General features: G+C 45.6%; 1 protein-coding gene across 10 annotated transcripts in view; it reads left to right on the forward strand.

Annotated features, from left to right (window-relative positions):
• The window catches only part of LOC106590524 (TRAF2 and NCK-interacting protein kinase-like), a 67274-nt gene that overhangs the window by 41433 nt on the left and 7036 nt on the right, over nucleotides 1-18805 (forward strand). For 5 of the 10 annotated variants that reach the window (XM_045711032.1, XM_045711034.1, XM_045711035.1 and 2 more), the window contains 12 exons: nucleotides 773-855; nucleotides 1046-1069; nucleotides 1733-1917; nucleotides 2003-2105; nucleotides 2478-2618; nucleotides 9785-9899; nucleotides 10507-10677; nucleotides 10760-10903; nucleotides 11421-11555; nucleotides 11713-11813; nucleotides 11959-12108; nucleotides 12570-12729. In XM_045711032.1, the coding sequence (XP_045566988.1) occupies nucleotides 773-855; nucleotides 1046-1069; nucleotides 1733-1917; nucleotides 2003-2105; nucleotides 2478-2618; nucleotides 9785-9899; nucleotides 10507-10677; nucleotides 10760-10903; nucleotides 11421-11555; nucleotides 11713-11813; nucleotides 11959-12108; nucleotides 12570-12729 (1512 nt within the window). Of the gene's footprint in view, nucleotides 1-772; nucleotides 856-1045; nucleotides 1070-1732; nucleotides 1918-2002; nucleotides 2106-2477; nucleotides 2619-9784; nucleotides 9900-10506; nucleotides 10678-10759; nucleotides 10904-11420; nucleotides 11556-11712; nucleotides 11814-11958; nucleotides 12117-12569; nucleotides 12730-18805 lie in introns of all 10 variants that reach the window. The other 5 variants (XM_014181616.2, XM_045711037.1, XM_045711038.1 and 2 more) reach the window with 3 other exon arrangements.

Below are 18805 nucleotides of genomic sequence, written 5' to 3' on the forward strand. Positions count from 1 at the left end.
TCCCCATTCACTGAACCTTCTTCCAGCCAGGACAATGGCAACAATAGAGACGAAACAATATATACACAAAGAAAACATTTTACTTCATAACTATCAGCTATATGTGAATCGTAAAAATGTAGCAAACCAGATAGTTTAACAAGAAACAATTACGGAAAACTAATGGGTAGATGTCAATTATTCATGGATGGGTAGCTAGCTAGCTAACAATTCTTCATGGCTCTCTGGCTAGCTAGCAATAGTATTGACTTACTATAGGTTTGCGATTTACACACTCTACAGTGGGTATTGTAGGCAGGTAAACATGTCAAAATGAACACAGCATGTATTTATTAAGATAAAATATTGTAGTCATGCAACATATGAGACAGGCAACATTTCATTCTGAAGTCTTAGTGGATTTTCTCTCGCTTCATCTCAAATAATGGCTGCTATTTAATTCAAGAAATGTTGCGTCATTTTTTTTACGTGGTTACGTCACAACTCTGTGCATATTTTCCGTTGAAGCTTGCATCGATGCATGCTTAAAAATATGTACAAACGGAGTACACATTCCACGTGCCCTACGTGTTCCGTTTTCCATACTCTGATTTGGACTCATACTCCAACCATCCTGTGCTCCAATTTGCGTGCTCGGAGCACGGTAGTATGCATTTTGAGAAACCCACAGATTCCCATGTGTGCTACTATAAAGGTTTCAGCTTTTAAGACTATACAGACAGATATGTGATTAGTTGACTATTTACTGAGCAGTGATGTGATTGGTTGACAGGGGTGGAGGGGTCTATGGCGCCGCCCCAGGAGACCAAAGAAGAGAACAGAGATGTGACACTAACACGACCTAGCAGGCCCGCAGTGAGTGTATATATAACACACACACACACACACACACACACACACACACACACACACAATTAATTTTCTTCTCTGAACTAACCAATCCATGTCTTATCTCTTTCATCTTCTCTTCTCTTTTTCACTCCCACATTCCTGTTTTATTCGCTACCTCCTCTTTCCTCTCTGCGTTTCTCTCCATCCTGTTTAGAGCTATAAGAGAGCTGTAGATGAGGTTAGTGGCATTTCTCCTCTCCTTTTCTCTATATCTCTCTCAACCATTCACTCCCTTGCTCCTTCACTCATTCACCCATTCAGGTATTCACTCACTCGTTCACACTCACTCACCCTCCCACTCTCTCCCTCCCTCCCACTCTCAATCTCTCTGATGAGTACAAAAGGTTTGTCTCTCCCTGCAATAGTGATAGTTTTATCTCTCTCCCTCTTTCTCTCTTATTGACCCTCTTTTTCTCCACCTCTCTGGATCATCCAGGAGGAGTTGGTAAGATATCTATTGGCCTCCACGTACACGCTCATGTACACACAGTCCCCTCTTTTCACGTGCACGCCCCTTTCTCCTCTAGCTCACCTGTCCTGCTCTACCTGTGCCGTTTGAAAGAGGCAGACTGGGGAGCATTGGAGCTGTGTGATGACCTCTAACCCCTGACCTCTAACCCCTGACCTCTAACCCCTCTATTAGTGACCTTTCCTGACCTTTCCTGACTGAAGCCTCATTGTTCCTCACTCACGCTCTGGGGAATTAGTTAACGGCTGAAACATGTATGTGTAAAACATTGTGCCAATAAAATATTGCCCATGAATCAAAGCAACTGTTACCGCATCCACCGTGTGAGTACTGACCTTTTTATAATACCCTCTCCTGACCTTTGACCTTCAGGACCTGACGGCTCTGGCCAAGGAGCTGAGGGAGCTGCGTCAGGGGGAGGAACCTAACCGCCCGCCCGTCAAGGTGACGGACTACTCTTCGTCCAGTGATGAGTCACAGAGCGACGAAGACGGAGAGGAGGGAGGGGGAAGAAGTAACGACGGCTCTGTGTCTGTCAGCGACATCCCACGCATCATGTGAGTGTGTGTTAGAAGGTGTGTGTATTACAAAGTGAGTGTGTGTCAGCATTTTAGCTATGTATTTTAAACTTGTGTGTGTCAGGCCGGCTGCAGGGCAGAGTGGCGGTGAGTCGTACGGTGTGATGGGAGGACATGATGATTCCCACGGCAACAGTTCCCAAGACAGCTCCCTGATGATGAGAGAGGTCAGTTACCTTCAATCCCTGACCCCAGGGCTCCATTCTGCCCGCTTTATACACAACTCAACACCCAGCATCCAGGCATGCACTCAGCTCGTGGGTGTGCTGTGTGTGCGTGTTCGTCTCTGCATTGTCACCAGTCGTTACTCTGCTTCTTCACTCCTCTGGGTTCACCCACCTTCCATATCAGGGGCAGAATGTACCCCTTAACCACAGATCCAGATGAACCCCCTAACCTTAACCATTATATTCCAACCTTACCTCAACCACAAATCTAGAATCCGCTTACCCTTCCCAAATCCTACCCATCACAAGGAAATACATTAATCTGACCTTAGATCAGTGCCTAGAGTGCCCCTCACTCTCTCTCTGTTCCAGACCTATGGGGACAGGAGGCGGAGCTCCGCTCTCGCCGACAGCAACGGTTTCTTCGGCAACGCCAATCTGCCCGATCTGGTGCAGCAAAGCCCTTCCCCCCTGGTCTCCCCTGGCAATGGCTCTGGGCGCAGCCACTCCGAAGTAGGTTCACTAGACCCCTACACCCCAACTGCTTGCGACCTTGCACCCTACACCCTTACCTGCTAGCCATCTACACACAACCCCCCTACATGCTAGCCCCCTGCACACAACCTCACTGCACACAGAACCCTACACCTGAGCCCCTTGCCTCTGTGCCCTTGTGTTCTCTCAGCGTCCTATAACTGAAGAAGAAGAAACACTCACCCTCCCCTCTAGAGTCTGTTAGACTCTTGAGACTAAACCCACTCTAATCCAGTCCATATCCATTTCCCCCATCCATTCTCTTCCTTTGCTGCTGATGGTCACATGCACGCCTCTCTCTCCTGCATGTTGTGTGCACATGGCAAACCAAGTCTAATGATGCTCAACACACTTTCTACTCTGGCAACCCGTTAGAGCAGTGATCACCAACCTTTTCTGATTCAGATTAGGGCTGTGGCGGTCATGAAATTTAGTCAGCCGGTGATTGTCAAGCAAATAACTGCTCGTCTCACTGTAGTTGACCGTTAGTTAACATAAACATGTTTAGCATCTCCTGGCTTCCACGAATACATTTTGAGAAAAAAACATTTAAAAAAATCATTTTAGTATAGTCACCATCACAATATATCCATTATTTATTTTAGGCAGGTCTAAAGAAACATCATATGAAGGAAATGTAGTCTATTTCAGAAGAATAGCATATTCTGAGTTGTCCTTATGTTTGGCCCTGATCTGGCTATGCCAGTTATTTATGCAACTTTAGTTGTGATATGCAAATGTTGGGCGTATATATGTTTTTTTAATACATTCTAGGGCTGCATGATGCAACTCTAATGATGATTTGAAAAAAGTTACATGAAAGGCATGAGCTCTGCTTTTTTTGTTGTTGGTGCAGGCTGCACACACTTCATCAGTCTCTCATTCACAATTTGAGAAGCACTTGATAATAACTTGAATTTCCCAGTGATGAGCCCGTAATGCTCCCTATAAAAATCCATGCCTTTAGCGGCCAGTGGCCATTGTGCCCTTGGGCTGAAAATAATAATACAAATTCCCTTCTCCCGGCTGTGTGCTCCGTGGCACCTCTCACTCACATGGCTCTCTCAGATATCTCAATTCAGTTTAGCCAATGCCCGTCATGTGATTGGGCCTTCTCACAGGCTACAAGTGAAGACAGACATGTCGGGGACACAAATGCGCGCGTCCTTATCGATTTCCAAGGCGCTTATTGAAGATGTTGGAACTGTCCACATTTACTTTTCGTCACCCAACAAGGTGAGTAGGCCTAACGAACAGCAAAAGCACTAGTCTATGTCAATCTACTATTGACTACTACTATCCCCCATAGTACAAAAGTTTACCTGTTCTATTGGTGAACTTGTCCTTCTGTGCGAGAAATAAATATTCCAAACATAGTCTGGGATTGTTTTGTTGGATGCGGTAGATCCCATATTAATACAACCACTAGAATCTAAAAAACGTTTAATAGCAATGAGGCTGATGCAACAGATCAGAACGTATTTTCTATTTCTTTAAATTCTAAGTACAGCAATGTGCACACGGTAGAAGGCTAGAAGCGCAAAGGTTCCAAAATACAATCATTTAGTGGGAAAACACCATTCTCAAAAGTGATCGCAAATGCAATTATGCATGTAATGCTTTATTGTAAAGGTGCATTTTTTTCTAACTTCCGTGATTCATACAAGGCCCTCCCTCGCCCTCCCTTCGGCAAATTCGACCACGACTCCATCTTGCTCCTACCGTCTTATAGGCAGAAACTCAAACAGGATGTACCCGTGATTAGAATCATTCAACGCCGGTCTGACCAATTGGAATCCATGCTTCAAGATTGATTTGATCACACGGACTGGGAAATGTTCCGGGCAGCCTCAGAGAATAACATCGATCTATACGCTGACTTGGTGAGTGAGTTTTTAAGGAGGTGCATTGGACATGTACCCACTGTGACTATTAACCTACGCTAACCAGAAACTGTGGATGGATGCAAAACTGAAAGAGCGATCCACCGCATTTAACCATGGAAAGATGACTGGGAATATGGCCGAATATAAACAGTGTAGTTATTCCCGCCGCAAGGCAATCAAACAAGCGAAATGTCAGTATAGGGACAAAGTAGAGTCCCAATTCAACTGCTCAGACATGAGACGTATGTGGCAGGATCTACAGGAAATCACAGACTACAAAAAGAAAACCAGCCACGTCACGGACACTGACGTCTCGCTTCCAGACAAACTAAACACCTTCTTTGCCCGCTTTGAGGATAATACAGTGCCACCGTCGCGGCCCGCTAACGAGGACTGTGCCCCCCCCTTCTCTTGCTGACGTGAGTAAGACATTTAAACGTGTTAACTCTCGCAAGGCTGCTGGCCCAGACGCAATCCCTAGCCGCGTCCTCAGAGCATGTGCAGACCAGCTGGCTGGTGTGTTTACGGACATATCCAATCGATCCCTATCCCAGTCTGCTGTCCCCACATGCTTCAAGATGGCCACCATTGTTCCTGTACCCAAGAAGGCAAAGATAACTGAACTAAATGACTATCGCCCCGTAGCACTCACTTATGTCATCATGAAGTGCTTTGAGAGACTAGTCAAGGATAATATCACCTCCACCTTACCGGCCACCCTAGACCCACTTCCGTTTGTATACCGCCCCAACAATCGCCATCGCACTAAACACTGCCCTATCCCATCTGGACAAGAGGAATACCTATGTAAGAATGCTGTTCATTGACTACAGCTCAGCATTCAACACCATAGTACCCTCCAAGCTCATCATTAAGCTGGAGGCCCTGGGTCTCAACCCCGTCTTGTGCAATTGGGTCCTGGACTTTCTGACGGGCTGCCCCCAGGTAGTGAAGATAGGAAACAACATCTCCACTACGCTGACCCTCAACACTTGGGCCCCACAAGGGTGCGTGCTCAGCCCCCTCCTGTACTCCCTGTTCACCCATGACTGCGTGGCCACGCACACCTCCAACTCAATCATCAAGTTTGCAGATGACACAACAGTTGTGGGCTTAATTACAAACAATGACGAGACAGCCTCTAGGAAGGAGGTGAGGCCACTCGGAGTGTGGTGTCAGGAAAACAACCTCCCACTCAACGTCAACAAAACAAAGGAGATGATCGTGGACTTCAGGAAACAGCTGAGGGAGCACCCCCTATCCACATCGAAGGGACAGCAGTGGAGAAGGTGCAAAGTTTTAAGTTCCTCGGCGTACACACCACAGACAAACTGAAATGGTCCACCCACACAGACAGTGTGGTGAAGAAGAAGTAACAGCGCCTCTTCAACCTCAGGAAGCTGAAGAAATTTGGCTTGTCACCTAAAACCCTGACAAACCTTTACAGATGCACAATCGAGAGCATCCTGTCGGGCTGTATCACCGCCTGGTATGGCAATTGCACCGCCCTCAACTGCAAGGCTCTCCAGAGGGTGGTGCTGTCTGCACAACGCATCACCGGGGGCAAACTACCTGCCCTCCATGACACCTACAGCACCCGATATCACAGGAAGGCCAAAAAGATCATCAAGGACAACAACCACCTGAGTCACTGTCTGTTCACCCCACTACCATCCAGAAGGCGAGGTCAGTACAGCTGCATCAAAGCTGGGACAGAAAGACTGAAAAACAGCTTCTATCTCAAGGCCATCAGACTACTTAACAGCAATCACTATCTCAGAGAGGCTGCTGCATACATAGAGATTGAAATCACTAGCCACTTTAATAAATGGATCACTAGTCACTTTAAACAATGCCACTTTAATAATGTTAACATATCTTACATTACTCATCTCACATGTATATATTGTACCTTATACCGTCTATGGCAGCTTGCCTATGCCGCTCGGTCATCGCTCATCCATTTGTGTATATGTACATATTCTTATTTCATCTCTTTAGATTTGTGTGTATAAGGTAGTTGTTGGTAATTGTTAGATTACTTGTTAGATATTACTGCACTGTCGGGAACTAGAAGCACAAGAATTTCGCTACACTCGCATTAACATCTGCTAACCATGTGTATGTGTCCAATAAAATTAGATTTGATAGAAAGGTTAAATTAATCAAGTGCACCTATTGAATCAAGTGCACCTACCGCCAACGGCACAATAAGAATTGTTTTTAATTAGTGCAAGCCTTTATCATTGGCTTTTCCACAGAAATGCTTGGGGATCGACTATGAATGCCTTGAAGATAGCAATCAACTGGTTGGTGACCACTGTGTTAGATTATACTGAAACCCCTTCCACCTGGCTACCTGTTAGATTATACTGAAAACCCTTCCACCTGGCTACCTGTTAGATTATACTGATAACCCTTCCACCTGGCTACCTGTTAGATTATACTGAAACCCCTTCCACCTGGCTACCTGTTAGATTATACTGAAACCCCTTCCACCTGGCTACCTGTTAAATTATACTGAAAACCCTTCCACCTGGCTACCTGTTAGATTATACTGATAACCCTTCCACCTGGCTACCTGTTAGATTATACTGAAAACCCTTCCACCTGGCTCCCTGTTAGATTATACTTAAAACCCTTCCACCTGGCTACCTGTTAGATTATACTGAAAACCCTTCCACCTGGCTACCTGTTAGATTATACTGAAAACCCTTCCACCTGGCTACCTGTTAGATTATACTGAAAACCCTTCCACCTGGCTACCTGTTAGATTATACTGAAACCCTTCCACCTGGCTACCTGTTAGATTATACTGAAAACCCTTCCACCTGGCTACCTGTTAGATTATACTGAAACCCCTTCCACCTGGCTACCTGTTAGATTATACTGAAAACCCTTCCACCTGGCTACCTGTTAGATTATACTGAAACCCTTCCACCTGGCTACCTGTTAGATTATACTGAAAACCCTTCCACCTGGCTACCTGTTAGATTATACTGAAAACCCTTCCACCTGGCTACCTGTTAGATTATACTGAAAACCCTTCCACCTGGCTACCTGTTAGATTATACTGAAAACCCTTCCACCTGGCTACCTGTTAGATTATACTGATAACCCTTCCACCTGGCTACCTGTTAGATTATACTGAAAACCCTTCCACCTGGCTACCTGTTAGATTATACTGATAACCCTTCCACCTGGCTACCTGTTAGATTATACTGAAACCCCTTCCACCTGGCTACCTGTTAGATTATACTGAAACCCCTTCCACCTGGCTACCTGTTAGATTATACTGAAAACCCTTCCACCTGGCTACCTGTTAGATTATACTGAAAACCCTTCCACCTGGCTCCCTGTTAGATTATATTGAAACCCCTTCCACCTGGCTACCTGTTAGATTATACTGAAAACCCTTCCACCTGGCTACCTGTTAGATTATACTGAAAACCCTTCCACCTGGCTACCTGTTAGATTATACTGAAACCCTTCCACCTGGCTACCTGTTAGATTATACTGATAACCCTTCCACCTTCCACCTGGCTACCTGTTAGATTATACTGAAACCCCTTCCACCTGGCTACCTGTTAGATTATACTGATAACCCTTCCACCTGGCTACCTGTTAGATTATACTGATAACCCTTCCACCTGGCTACCTGTTAGATTATACTGAAACCCCTTCCACCTGGCTACCTGTTAGATTATACTGAAACCCTTCCACCTGGCTACCTGTTAGATTATACTGAAAACCCTTCCACCTGGCTACCTGTTAGATTATACTGAAACCCCTTCCACCTGGCTACCTGTTAGATTATACTGAACACCCTTCCACCTGGCTACCTGTTAGATTATACTGAAAACCCTTCCACCTGGCTACCTATTAGATTATACTGAAAACCCTTCCACCTGGCTACCTGTTAGATTATACTGAAAACCCTTCCACCTGGCTACCTGTTAGATTATACTGAAACCCCTTCCACCTGGCTACCTGTTAGATTATACTGAAACCCCTTCCACCTGGCTACCTGTTAGATTATACTGAAAACCCTTCCACCTGGCTACCTGTTAGATTATACTGAAAACCCTTCCACCTGGCTACCTGTTAGATTATACTGATAACCCTTCCACCTGGCTACCTGTTAGATTATACTGAAACCCCTTCCACCTGGCTACCTGTTAGATTATACTGAAAACCCTTCCACCTGGCTACCTGTTAGATTATACTGAAACCCCTTCCACCTGGCTACCTGTTAGATTATACTGATATCCCTTCCACCTGGCTACCTGTTAGATTATACTGAAAACCCTTCCACCTGGCTACCTGTTAGATTATACTGAAACCCCTTCCACCTGGCTACCTGTTAGATTATACTGAAAACCCTTCCACCTGGCTACCTGTTAGATTATACTGAAACCCCTTCCACCTGGCTACCTGTTAGATTATACTGAAAACCCTTCCACCTGGCTACCTGTTAGATTATACTGAAAACCCTTCCACCTGGCTACCTGTTAGATTATACTGATAACCCTTCCACCTGGCTACCTGTTAGATTATACTGAAACCCCTTCCACCTGGCTACCTGTTAGATTATACTGAAACCCCTTCCACCTGGCTACCTGTTAGATTATACTGAAACCCCTTCCACCTGGCTACCTGTTAGATTATACTGATATCCCTTCCACCTGGCTACCTGTTAGATTATACTGAAACCCCTTCCACCTGGCTACCTGTTAGATTATACTGAAACCCCTTCCACCTGGCTACCTGTTAGATTATACTGAAAACCCTTCCACCTGGCTACCTGTTAGATTATACTGAAACCCCTTCCACCTGGCTACCTGTTAGATTATACTGAAAACCCTTCCACCTGGCTACCTGTTAGATTATACTGAAAACCCTTCCACCTGGCTCCCTGTTAGATTATACTGAAAACCCTTCCACCTGGCTACCTGTTAGATTATACTGAAAACCCTTCCACCTGGCTACCTGTTAGATTATACTGAAAACCCTTCCACCTGGCTACCTGTTAGATTATACTGAAAACCCTTCCACCTGGCTACCTGTTAGATTATACTGAAAACCCTTCCACCTGGCTACCTGTTAGATTATACTGAAACCCCTTCCACCTGGCTACCTGTTACCTCAAAGGCCAGAAATTGGGGCCTGTAGTTTTTCCTGGTCAGATCACGTGGTCTGGGATACCTCTGAGACCTGATGCTCTGAGGCCCTGATCCCAACCCTCTCTCTGATTGGCAGTACGGCATGGGCAGTGGCAGTGGCTCCAAGTCCTCCTCCTTCACGCCATTCGTTGATCCACGAGTCTACGGAACCTCCCCCACCGATGATGATGATGATGAAAACTCTGCGTCCGGTGAGTCCGTTATCTTTACATTTTAGTAATTTAGCAGACGCTCTTATCCAGAGTGACTAACAGTTAGTTAGTGCATTCATCTTAAAGCTACAGTCCTTCGTTGTTACATCCATTTATTTTTTTTTACTTATAAACGAATGATACAATATAGATTCTTGAAGAATATAACTTAGAAATGCCTCATGAGCTTAGTTCAACTGTCATACCTCATCAGAACCCAAAATATACAGCACATTCGTAAAGTATTCGGACCCCTTGACTTTTTCCACATTTTGTTACGTTACAGCCTTATTCTAAAATTGATTCAATAGTCTTTTCCCCTCAATCTACACACAATACCCCATAATGACAAAGCAAAAACTGGCTGTGATGTAACAATGTGGAAAAGGTTTCTCCCATTCTTCACAGTCATAGTAAATCAAATGTTCCTCTATAGAAGTAGCTATCACCAATGGCTTCTTTCATCTTTGCTCAAGCTCCTGTTGCCAGTGAATTGCTTAGGAATCAGTAGGTTGTGCAAATGTTTCTTTATGTTTTAAGGTTGTCCTGTGGTTTTAAGTTTGAAAGGTTATGTGAACGTTATTGTAATGTTACCCTGTGGTTGCAGCCCACTTTGCGAATGAGCTGCTGCTTCAGGAGCAGGCCAGACTGAACGAGGCCAGAAAGATCAGCGTGGTCAACGTGAACCCGACCAACATACGACCTCACAGCGACACGCCTGAAATACGCAAATACAAGAAGCGCTTCAACTCTGAGATACTGTGTGCTGCTCTCTGGGGTAAGACACTTCAACTATACAGTACATATTACACACACGTTGTGCTATTGTGTGTGTTTTAGTATTATTTGTGTGTGTCTAGGTGTGAACCTGCTGGTGGGGACAGAGAACGGCCTGATGTTGCTGGACCGTAGTGGTCAGGGGAAGGTCTATAACCTGATCAACCGCCGACGCTTCCAACAGATGGACGTTCTGGAGGGACTCAATGTCCTAGTTACCATATCAGGTAGGACTGACAGCTACTTAAACACAATCAGACCTTAACAAACGGTTCTGGAGCTCCATCGGAGCCGAGTGTTGTGGTTTTGACTGTCCGGTCTCAAAAGGCAGACTTGTGTTTTCTGAACAACTCGAGGCCTGTAGCAATGCTTTGTTCAGATTGGAAGATCACTCTCCCCTCCCCCTCCCTCTTCTCCCTCTTCTCCTTTCCCCTCTCTCTTCTACTCCCTCCCTCCCCTCTCTCTCTCTCTCTCTCTCTCTCCTCCCTCTTCTCCTTTCCCCTCTCTCTTCTACTCCCTCCCCTCTCTCTCTCTCCTCCCTCTTCTCATTTCCCCTCTCTTCTACTCCCTCCCCTCTCTCCCTCTCTCTCTCTCTCTCTCTCCTCCCTCTTCTCCTTTCCCCGTTCTCTCCTCTCCTCTCCTCTCCTCTCCTCTCCTCTCCTCTCCTCTCCTCTCCTCTCCTCTCCTCTCCTCTCCTCTCCTCTCCTCTCCTCTCCTCTCCTCTCCCCTCTCTCCCTCCTCCAGGGAAGAAGAATAAGTTGCGTGTGTACTACCTGTCCTGGCTGAGGAACAGGATATTACACAACGACCCCGAGGTGGAGAAGAAGCAGGGCTGGGTCACTGTAGGAGAGCTGGAGGGCTGTGTGCACTACAAAGTTGGTATGTGTGTGTGCACGTCCGGGAGGTGGTGGTGGCTGGGTGAAGTTTAAACCTGTGTGTTGCATTAGCCCATTGAGCTAAAGCCTAGGCATTATCACGGGTTACTAACACAAGTCTCAGTGAGTGATTGACTCTCCTGTGTGTGTGCTGTTTCCAGTGAAGTATGAGAGGATCAAGTTTCTGGTCATTGCTCTGAAGAACTCAGTGGAGATCTTTGCCTGGGCACCCAAACCCTACCACAAGTTCATGGCTTTCAAGGTAACACAGAGTATGATCTCATTTCCTCCACTACCACCTGGGTGATGCCCAGCAGCCATTTTCAAGCAAAATGCTCTCCACACATCAGTGATCACAGTATCTCTTTCTCTATTCCCTGCTGTCTCTCGTTCTGTCTGTCCGTCAGTCGTTCACTGACCTGCAGCACCACCCCCAGCTGGTTGACCTGACGGTGGAGGAGGGTCAGAGGTTAAAGGTTATCTATGGCTCCAGCGTCGGGTTCCATGTCATTGATGTCGACTCTGGCAACCCTTATGACATCTACATTCCCTCCCACGTAAGAGTGTGAGTGTGTGTGCGCTCAGAGAAGGAAACCTGAACCAGGTAACATCTGATTTCTCCACTCTGGTGGTGAGCCGTTGGTTCCCCTTTGAACTACGACCTCTTAAATGGTAACCGTACCTACTGTGTGGCAGTTCTGGTTTCAGGGCTCAAATACCATGACATTTACCATTTATGTTGTTCAAACCATGACAATGCTATTTTGTTTACATTCTGTGTTACCATGGTGATTGTGTGGCTGTTGGAGTGGGAGATTCCATTGTTGCAGCAGTTTCTCCTCACACAGGGGGGTGGGGAGCTGGCCACGAGACAGGGAGGGAGGGAGGGAAAGAAGAGAGAGAGATTTAGAGAAATACGGGAAAGAAAGAGGTAGAGGAGTTGCGGGGGTCGAGCTCTGTGCCCGCCAGGCTGACGCCACCCCCCCCTCCACTGTGTGGTATCTATCGCCCCCGGCAGATTCAGAGTCAGGTGACGCCCCATGCCATCGTGGTGCTGCCGCGGACCGATGGGATGGAGATGCTGCTGTGTTACGAGGACGAGGGCGTCTACGTCAACACCTACGGACGCATCACTAAAGACGTGGTGCTGCAGTGGGGAGAGATGCCTACGTCTGTTGGTAGGTCTCTCACACACTCTCACTGCCCCCCTCACACACACTTCTATGCCTCTCACTGATTCACATAACTCTTGTTCTCCACCGTTTACATTCTCACACACACTATCCCTCACTATCCCTCACTACCCCCACTATTCCGCACTACTCCTCACAACACCCCCCCCCAAACTTCTCGATAAAAATAAATACAATTCTCTAAATAAGCTTTTATGCACAATTAACAATGTCAAAACACTGCATGTAAAATTAGACCTGGACTAAACCATAAGACCTGGACTAAACCGTAAGACCTGGACTAAACCGTAAGACCTGGACTAAACCGTAAGACCTGGACTAAACCGTAAGACCTGGACTTATCAAAATAGTTCACCCTGCTTTTTTCTGTCTATGAAAATGCTAATTCTTTTGACAAATTTCATCACAATCATGCACATACACTAATAATTAACATTATGTAGCAGGCCTTTTAGAAAATTGAACACAGGTCTCATAAACAATCTCTCAAGCGCTAACCCACGTGATAGTGAGTAGCCAGCTAATCTTTTATATGCTAACAAGGTAGAACAGTTGGACTATTATATATACACCCTCCTGTCCATCTCCTTCTGTCTGAACAACCACCTGTTCACTTTAACATACTGAAATCAAGTAGCCTACCTGGATAAGGAGATGCTTATTTCTCAGAACAAGTTGCCAATTCCTGATATAAATGTGTGTTTTTGTGTTCATTGCGCATTTATAAAACTACACAGCTAGCCCGTGACAGTCTGTGGCTATAATGCTGCTAGCAGTACCGTAGCGCCGCGCGCGACAAACTGAGCATTAACTTTCCACAATCATGTTCATTGACACTCAAGTTAGCAGTGTCTGCTCTGTTCAACATTTTGGGAGTTGAGACTTTAAAAGGGTATTGTAAGAAAGTTTAAGTTCTCGTCTATTACAGTAAAATAATGTCTCCAAGCGTTTTGATGTCCATATGACCGATTTCCGTTGGACCAAACCTCAAATGCAAATCGTGAGTTTAAACTGCTTGTTCTCAGAGAGGAAGAAGTCATCTTTCATTGTTATTTTGTGAGTGACAGGGGGAGGATCTTGGTGTGTGAGTGGGAAGGAGCACAGTGCACAGAAGGAGCACAGTGCACAGAAGGAGCACAGTGCACAGAAGGAGCACAGTGCACAGAAGGAGCACAGTGCACAGAAGGAGCACAGTGCACAGAAGGCGCGAAGGAGACGATACCAAAAATACATAGAACGGTCATAAAAACTAAGAACAATAAAACCTTGATTCTTGTGACTCCGACCCCTGCTCCTCCCGCCCGACTCCGACCACTGCTCCTCCCGCCCGACTCCGACCACTGCTCCTCCCGCCCGACTCCGACCACTGCTCCTCCCGCCCGACTCCGACCACTGCTCCTCCCGCCCGACTCCGACCACTGCTCCTCCCGCCCGACTCTGACCCCTGCTCCTCCCGCCCGACTCCGACCCCTGCTCCTCCCGCCCGACTCCGACCCCTGCTCCTCCCGCCCGACTCCGACCCCTGCTCCTCCCGCCCGACTCCGACCACTGCTCCTCCCACCCGACTCCGAACACTGCTCCTCCCGCCCGACTCCGACCCCTGCTCCTCCCGCCCGACTCCGACCCCTGCTCCTCCCACCCGACTCCGACCCCCCTTCCACATGCTATACAGTTGAAGTCGGAAGTTTACATACACTTAGGTTGGAGTCATTAAAACTCATTTTTCAACAACTTTTTCAACAAGGATATCTCTATCTACCTGTCTCTCTAGGTCTAGGATCTCTCTATCTACCCGTCTCTCTAGGTCTAGGATATCTCTATCTACCCATCTCTCTAGGTCTAGGATCTCTCTATCTACCTGTCTCTCTAGGTCTAGGATCTCTCTATCTACCCGTCTCTCTAGGTCTAGGATATCTCTATCTACCCGTCTCTCTAGGTCTAGGATATCTCTATCTACCTGTCTCTCTAGGTCTAGGATCTCTCTATCTACCCGTCTCTCTAGGTCTAGGATATCTCTATCTACCCGTCTCTCTAGGTCTAGGATATCTCTATCTACCCGTCTCTCTAGGTCTAGGATATCTATATCTACCCGTCTCTCTAGGTCTAGGATATCTCTATCTACCCGTCTCTCTAGGTCTAGGATATCTCTATCTACCTGTCTCTCTAGGTCTAGGATCTCTCTATCTACCCGTCTCTCTAGGTCTAGGATATCTCTATCTACCCGTCTCTCTAGGTCTAGGATATCTCTATCTACCCGTCTCTCTAGGTCTAGGATATCTCTATCTACCTGTCTCTCTAGGTCTAGGATCTCTCTATCTACCCGTCTCTCTAGGTCTAGGATATCTCTATCTACCCATCTCTCTAGGTCTAGGATCTCTCTATCTACCTATCTCTCTAGGTCTAGGATATCTCTATCTACCCGTCTCTCTAGGTCTAGGATATCTCTATCTACCCGTCTCTCTAGGTCTAGGATATCTCTATCTACCTGTCTCTCTAGGTCTAGGATCTCTCTATCTACCCGTCTCTCTAGGTCTAGGATATCTCTATCTACCCATCTCTCTAGGTCTAGGATCTCTCTATCTACCCGTCTCTCTAGGTCTAGGATATCTCTATCTACCTGTCTCTCTAGGTCTAGGATCTCTCTATCTACCCGTCTCTCTAGGTCTAGGATATCTCTATCTACCTATCTCTCTAGGTCTAGGATATCTCTATCTACCCGTCTCTCTAGGTCTAGGATATCTCTATCTACCCGTCTCTCTAGGTCTAGGATATCTCTATCTACCTGTCTCTCTTGGTCTAGGATATCTCTATCTACCCGTCTCTCTAGGTCTAGGATATCTCTACCTGTCTCTCTAGGTCTAGGATATCTCTATCTACCCGTCTCTCTAGGTCTAGGATATACAGTGTATTCGGAAAGTAGTCAGACCCCTTCCTTTTTTCCCACATTTTGTTAATTTACAGCCTTATTCTAAAATGGATTAAATTAATTTTAATTGCCATCAATCTATACACACTATCTAATAATGACGAAGCGAAAATGGGAAATTATTTTGTTGCGATTTTATTTAAAATAAATACGTTTTCAGACCTTTTGCTATGAGATTCGAAATGGAGCTCAGGTGCATTCTGTTTCCATTGATCATCCTTGAGATGTTTCTACAACTTGGAGTCCACCAGTGGTAAATTCAGTTGATTGGACATGATTTAGAAAGGCACACACCTGTCTATACAATATCCCACAGTTGACAGTGCATATCAGAGCAAAAACCAAGCCATGAGGTCAAAAGAATTGTCCGTAGGCAGGATTGTGTCGAGGCACAGATCTGGGGAAGGGTACCAAAAAATGTCTGCAGCATTGAAGGTCCCCAAGAACACAGTGGCCTCCATCTTTCTTAAATGGAAGAAGTTTGGAACCACCTAGACTCTTCCTAGAGCTGGCCGCCCGGCCAAACTGAGCAAGCGGGGGAGAAGGGCCTTGGTCAAGGAGGTGACCAAGAACCTGATAGTCACTCCGACAGAGCTTCAGAGTTTGTCTGTGGAGAAAGAGAACCTTCCAGAAGGACAACCATCTCTGCAGCACTCCACCAATCAGGCCTTAATGGTGGCCAGCCGGAAGCCACACCTCAGTAAAAGGCACATGACAGCCCACTTGGAGTTTTCCAAAAGGCACCTAAAGGACTCTGACCATCAGAAACAAGATTCTCTGGTCTGATGAAACTAAGTCTGAATGCCAAGCTTCACGTCTGGAGGAAACCTAGCACCATCCCTAAGGTGAAGCATGGTGACGGCAGCAACATGCTGTGGGGATGTTTTTTAGCGGCATGGACTGGGAGACTAGTCAGATCGAGGGAAAGATGAACGGAGCAAAAACCTGCTCCAGAGCACCCAGGACCTCAAACTGGGGCCAAGGTTCACCTTCCAACAGGACAACAACCCTAAGCCCACAGCCAAGACAATGCAGGAGTGGCTTCAGGACAAATCTCTGAATTTCCTTGAGTGGTCCAACCAGAACCCGGACTTGAACCCGATCAAACATCTCTGGAGAGACCTGAAAATAGCTGTGCAGCGACGCTCCCCATCCAACCTGACAGAGCTTGAGAGGATCTGCAGAGAAGAATGGGAGAAACTCCCCAAATATAAAGTACTGAGTAAAGGGTCAGAATACTTTTGTAAATGTAATAGTTTACTTATTTTTTTAATACATTTGCAAAAAATCTAATAACCTGTTTTTGCTTTGTCATTATGGGGTATTGTGTGTAGATTGAGGGAGGGGAAAAAACTATTTAATCAGTTTTAGAATAATGCTGTAACGTAACTAAGTGGAAGAAGTCAAGGTGTAAGAATGCACCGTCTACCTACCTCTCTCGCTAGGATGTACAGTACCAGTCAAAAGTTTGGACACCAGCTCATTCAAGGGTTTTTCTTTATTTTTACTATTTTCTACATTGTAGAATAATAGTGAAAACATCACAACTATGAAATAACACATATGGAATCATGTAGTGACCAAAACGTGTTAAACAAATCAAAATCTATTTTATATTTGAGATTCTTCAAATAGCCACCCTTTGTCTTGATGACAGCTTTGGACACTCTTGGCATTGTCTAACCAGCTTCATGAGGAATGCTTTTCCAACAGTCTTGAAGGAGTTCCTACATATGCTGAGCACTTTTTGGCTGCTTTTCCTTCACTCTGCGGTCCAACTCATTCCAAACCATCTCAATTAGGTTGAGGTCAGGTGATTGTGGAGGCCGGGTCATCTGATGCAGCACCATCACTCTCCTTCTTGGTCAAATAGCCCTTTCACAGACTGGAGGTATGTTTTGGGTCATTGTCCTTTTGAAAAACAAATGATAGTCCCACTAAGCGCAAACCAGATGGGATGGCGTATCGCTGCAGAATACTGTGGTAGCCATGCTGGTTAAGTTTGCCTTAAATAAATCACCGACAGTGTCACCAGCAAAGCAATATCATACCACCTCCTCCATGCTTCACAGTGGGAACCAAACATGTAGAGATCATCCATTCACCTACTCTGCGTCTCATAAAGACAGAACGGTTGGAACCAAAAATCAAAAATTTGGACTCATCAGAGCAAAGAACAGATTTCCACTGGTCTAATGTCCATTGCTCGTGTTTCTTGGCCCAAGCAAGTCTCTTTTTATTGGTGTCCTTTAGTAGTGATTTCTTTGCAGCAATTCGACCATGAAGGCCTGATTCACGCAGTCTCCTCTGAACAGTTGATGCTGAGATGTCTGTTACTTGAACTCTGTGACTAATTTATTTGGGCTGCAATCTGAGGTGCAGTTAACTCTAATGAACTTATCCTCTGCAGCAGAGTTAACTCTGGGTCTTCCTTTCCTGTGGTGGTCCTCATGAGAGCCAGTTTCATCATAGCGCTTGATGGTTTTTGTGACGGCACTTGAAGAAACTTTCAAAGTTCTTTACATTTTCCAGATTGACTGACCTTCATGTCTTAAAGTAATGATGGACTGGCGTTTCTCTTTGTTTATTTGAGATGTTCTTGTCATAATATGGACTTGGTCTTTTACCAAATAGGGCTATCTTCTGTATACCAACCCTACCTTGTCACAACACAACTGATTGGCTCAAATGCATTAAGAAGGAAAGAAATTCCACAAATTAACTTTTAACAAGGCACACCTGTTAATTGAAATGCATTCCAGGTGACTACGTCATGAAGCTGGTTGAGAGAATGCCAAGCGTGTGCAAAGCTGTCATCAAGGTAAAGGGGGGCTACGTTGAAGAATCTCATAAAATATATTTTGATTTGTTTAACACTTTTTTGGTTACTACATGATTCCATATGGGTTATTTCATAGTGTTGATGCCTTCACTATAATTCTACAATGTAGAAACTAGTAAAAATAAAGAAAAACCCTTGAATTAGTAGGTGTGTCCAAACTTTTGGCTGGTACTGTATCTATCTACCTCTCTGTAGGTCTAGGATATAGCTACCCGTCTCTGTAGGTCTAAGAGACACTATATATACAAAAGTGTATGGACACACCTTCAAATTAGTGGATTTGGCTATTTCAG

Source organism: Salmo salar, chromosome ssa29 (assembly GCF_905237065.1).
Source record: "Salmo salar chromosome ssa29, Ssal_v3.1, whole genome shotgun sequence".
Taxonomy (NCBI): domain Eukaryota; kingdom Metazoa; phylum Chordata; class Actinopteri; order Salmoniformes; family Salmonidae; genus Salmo; species Salmo salar.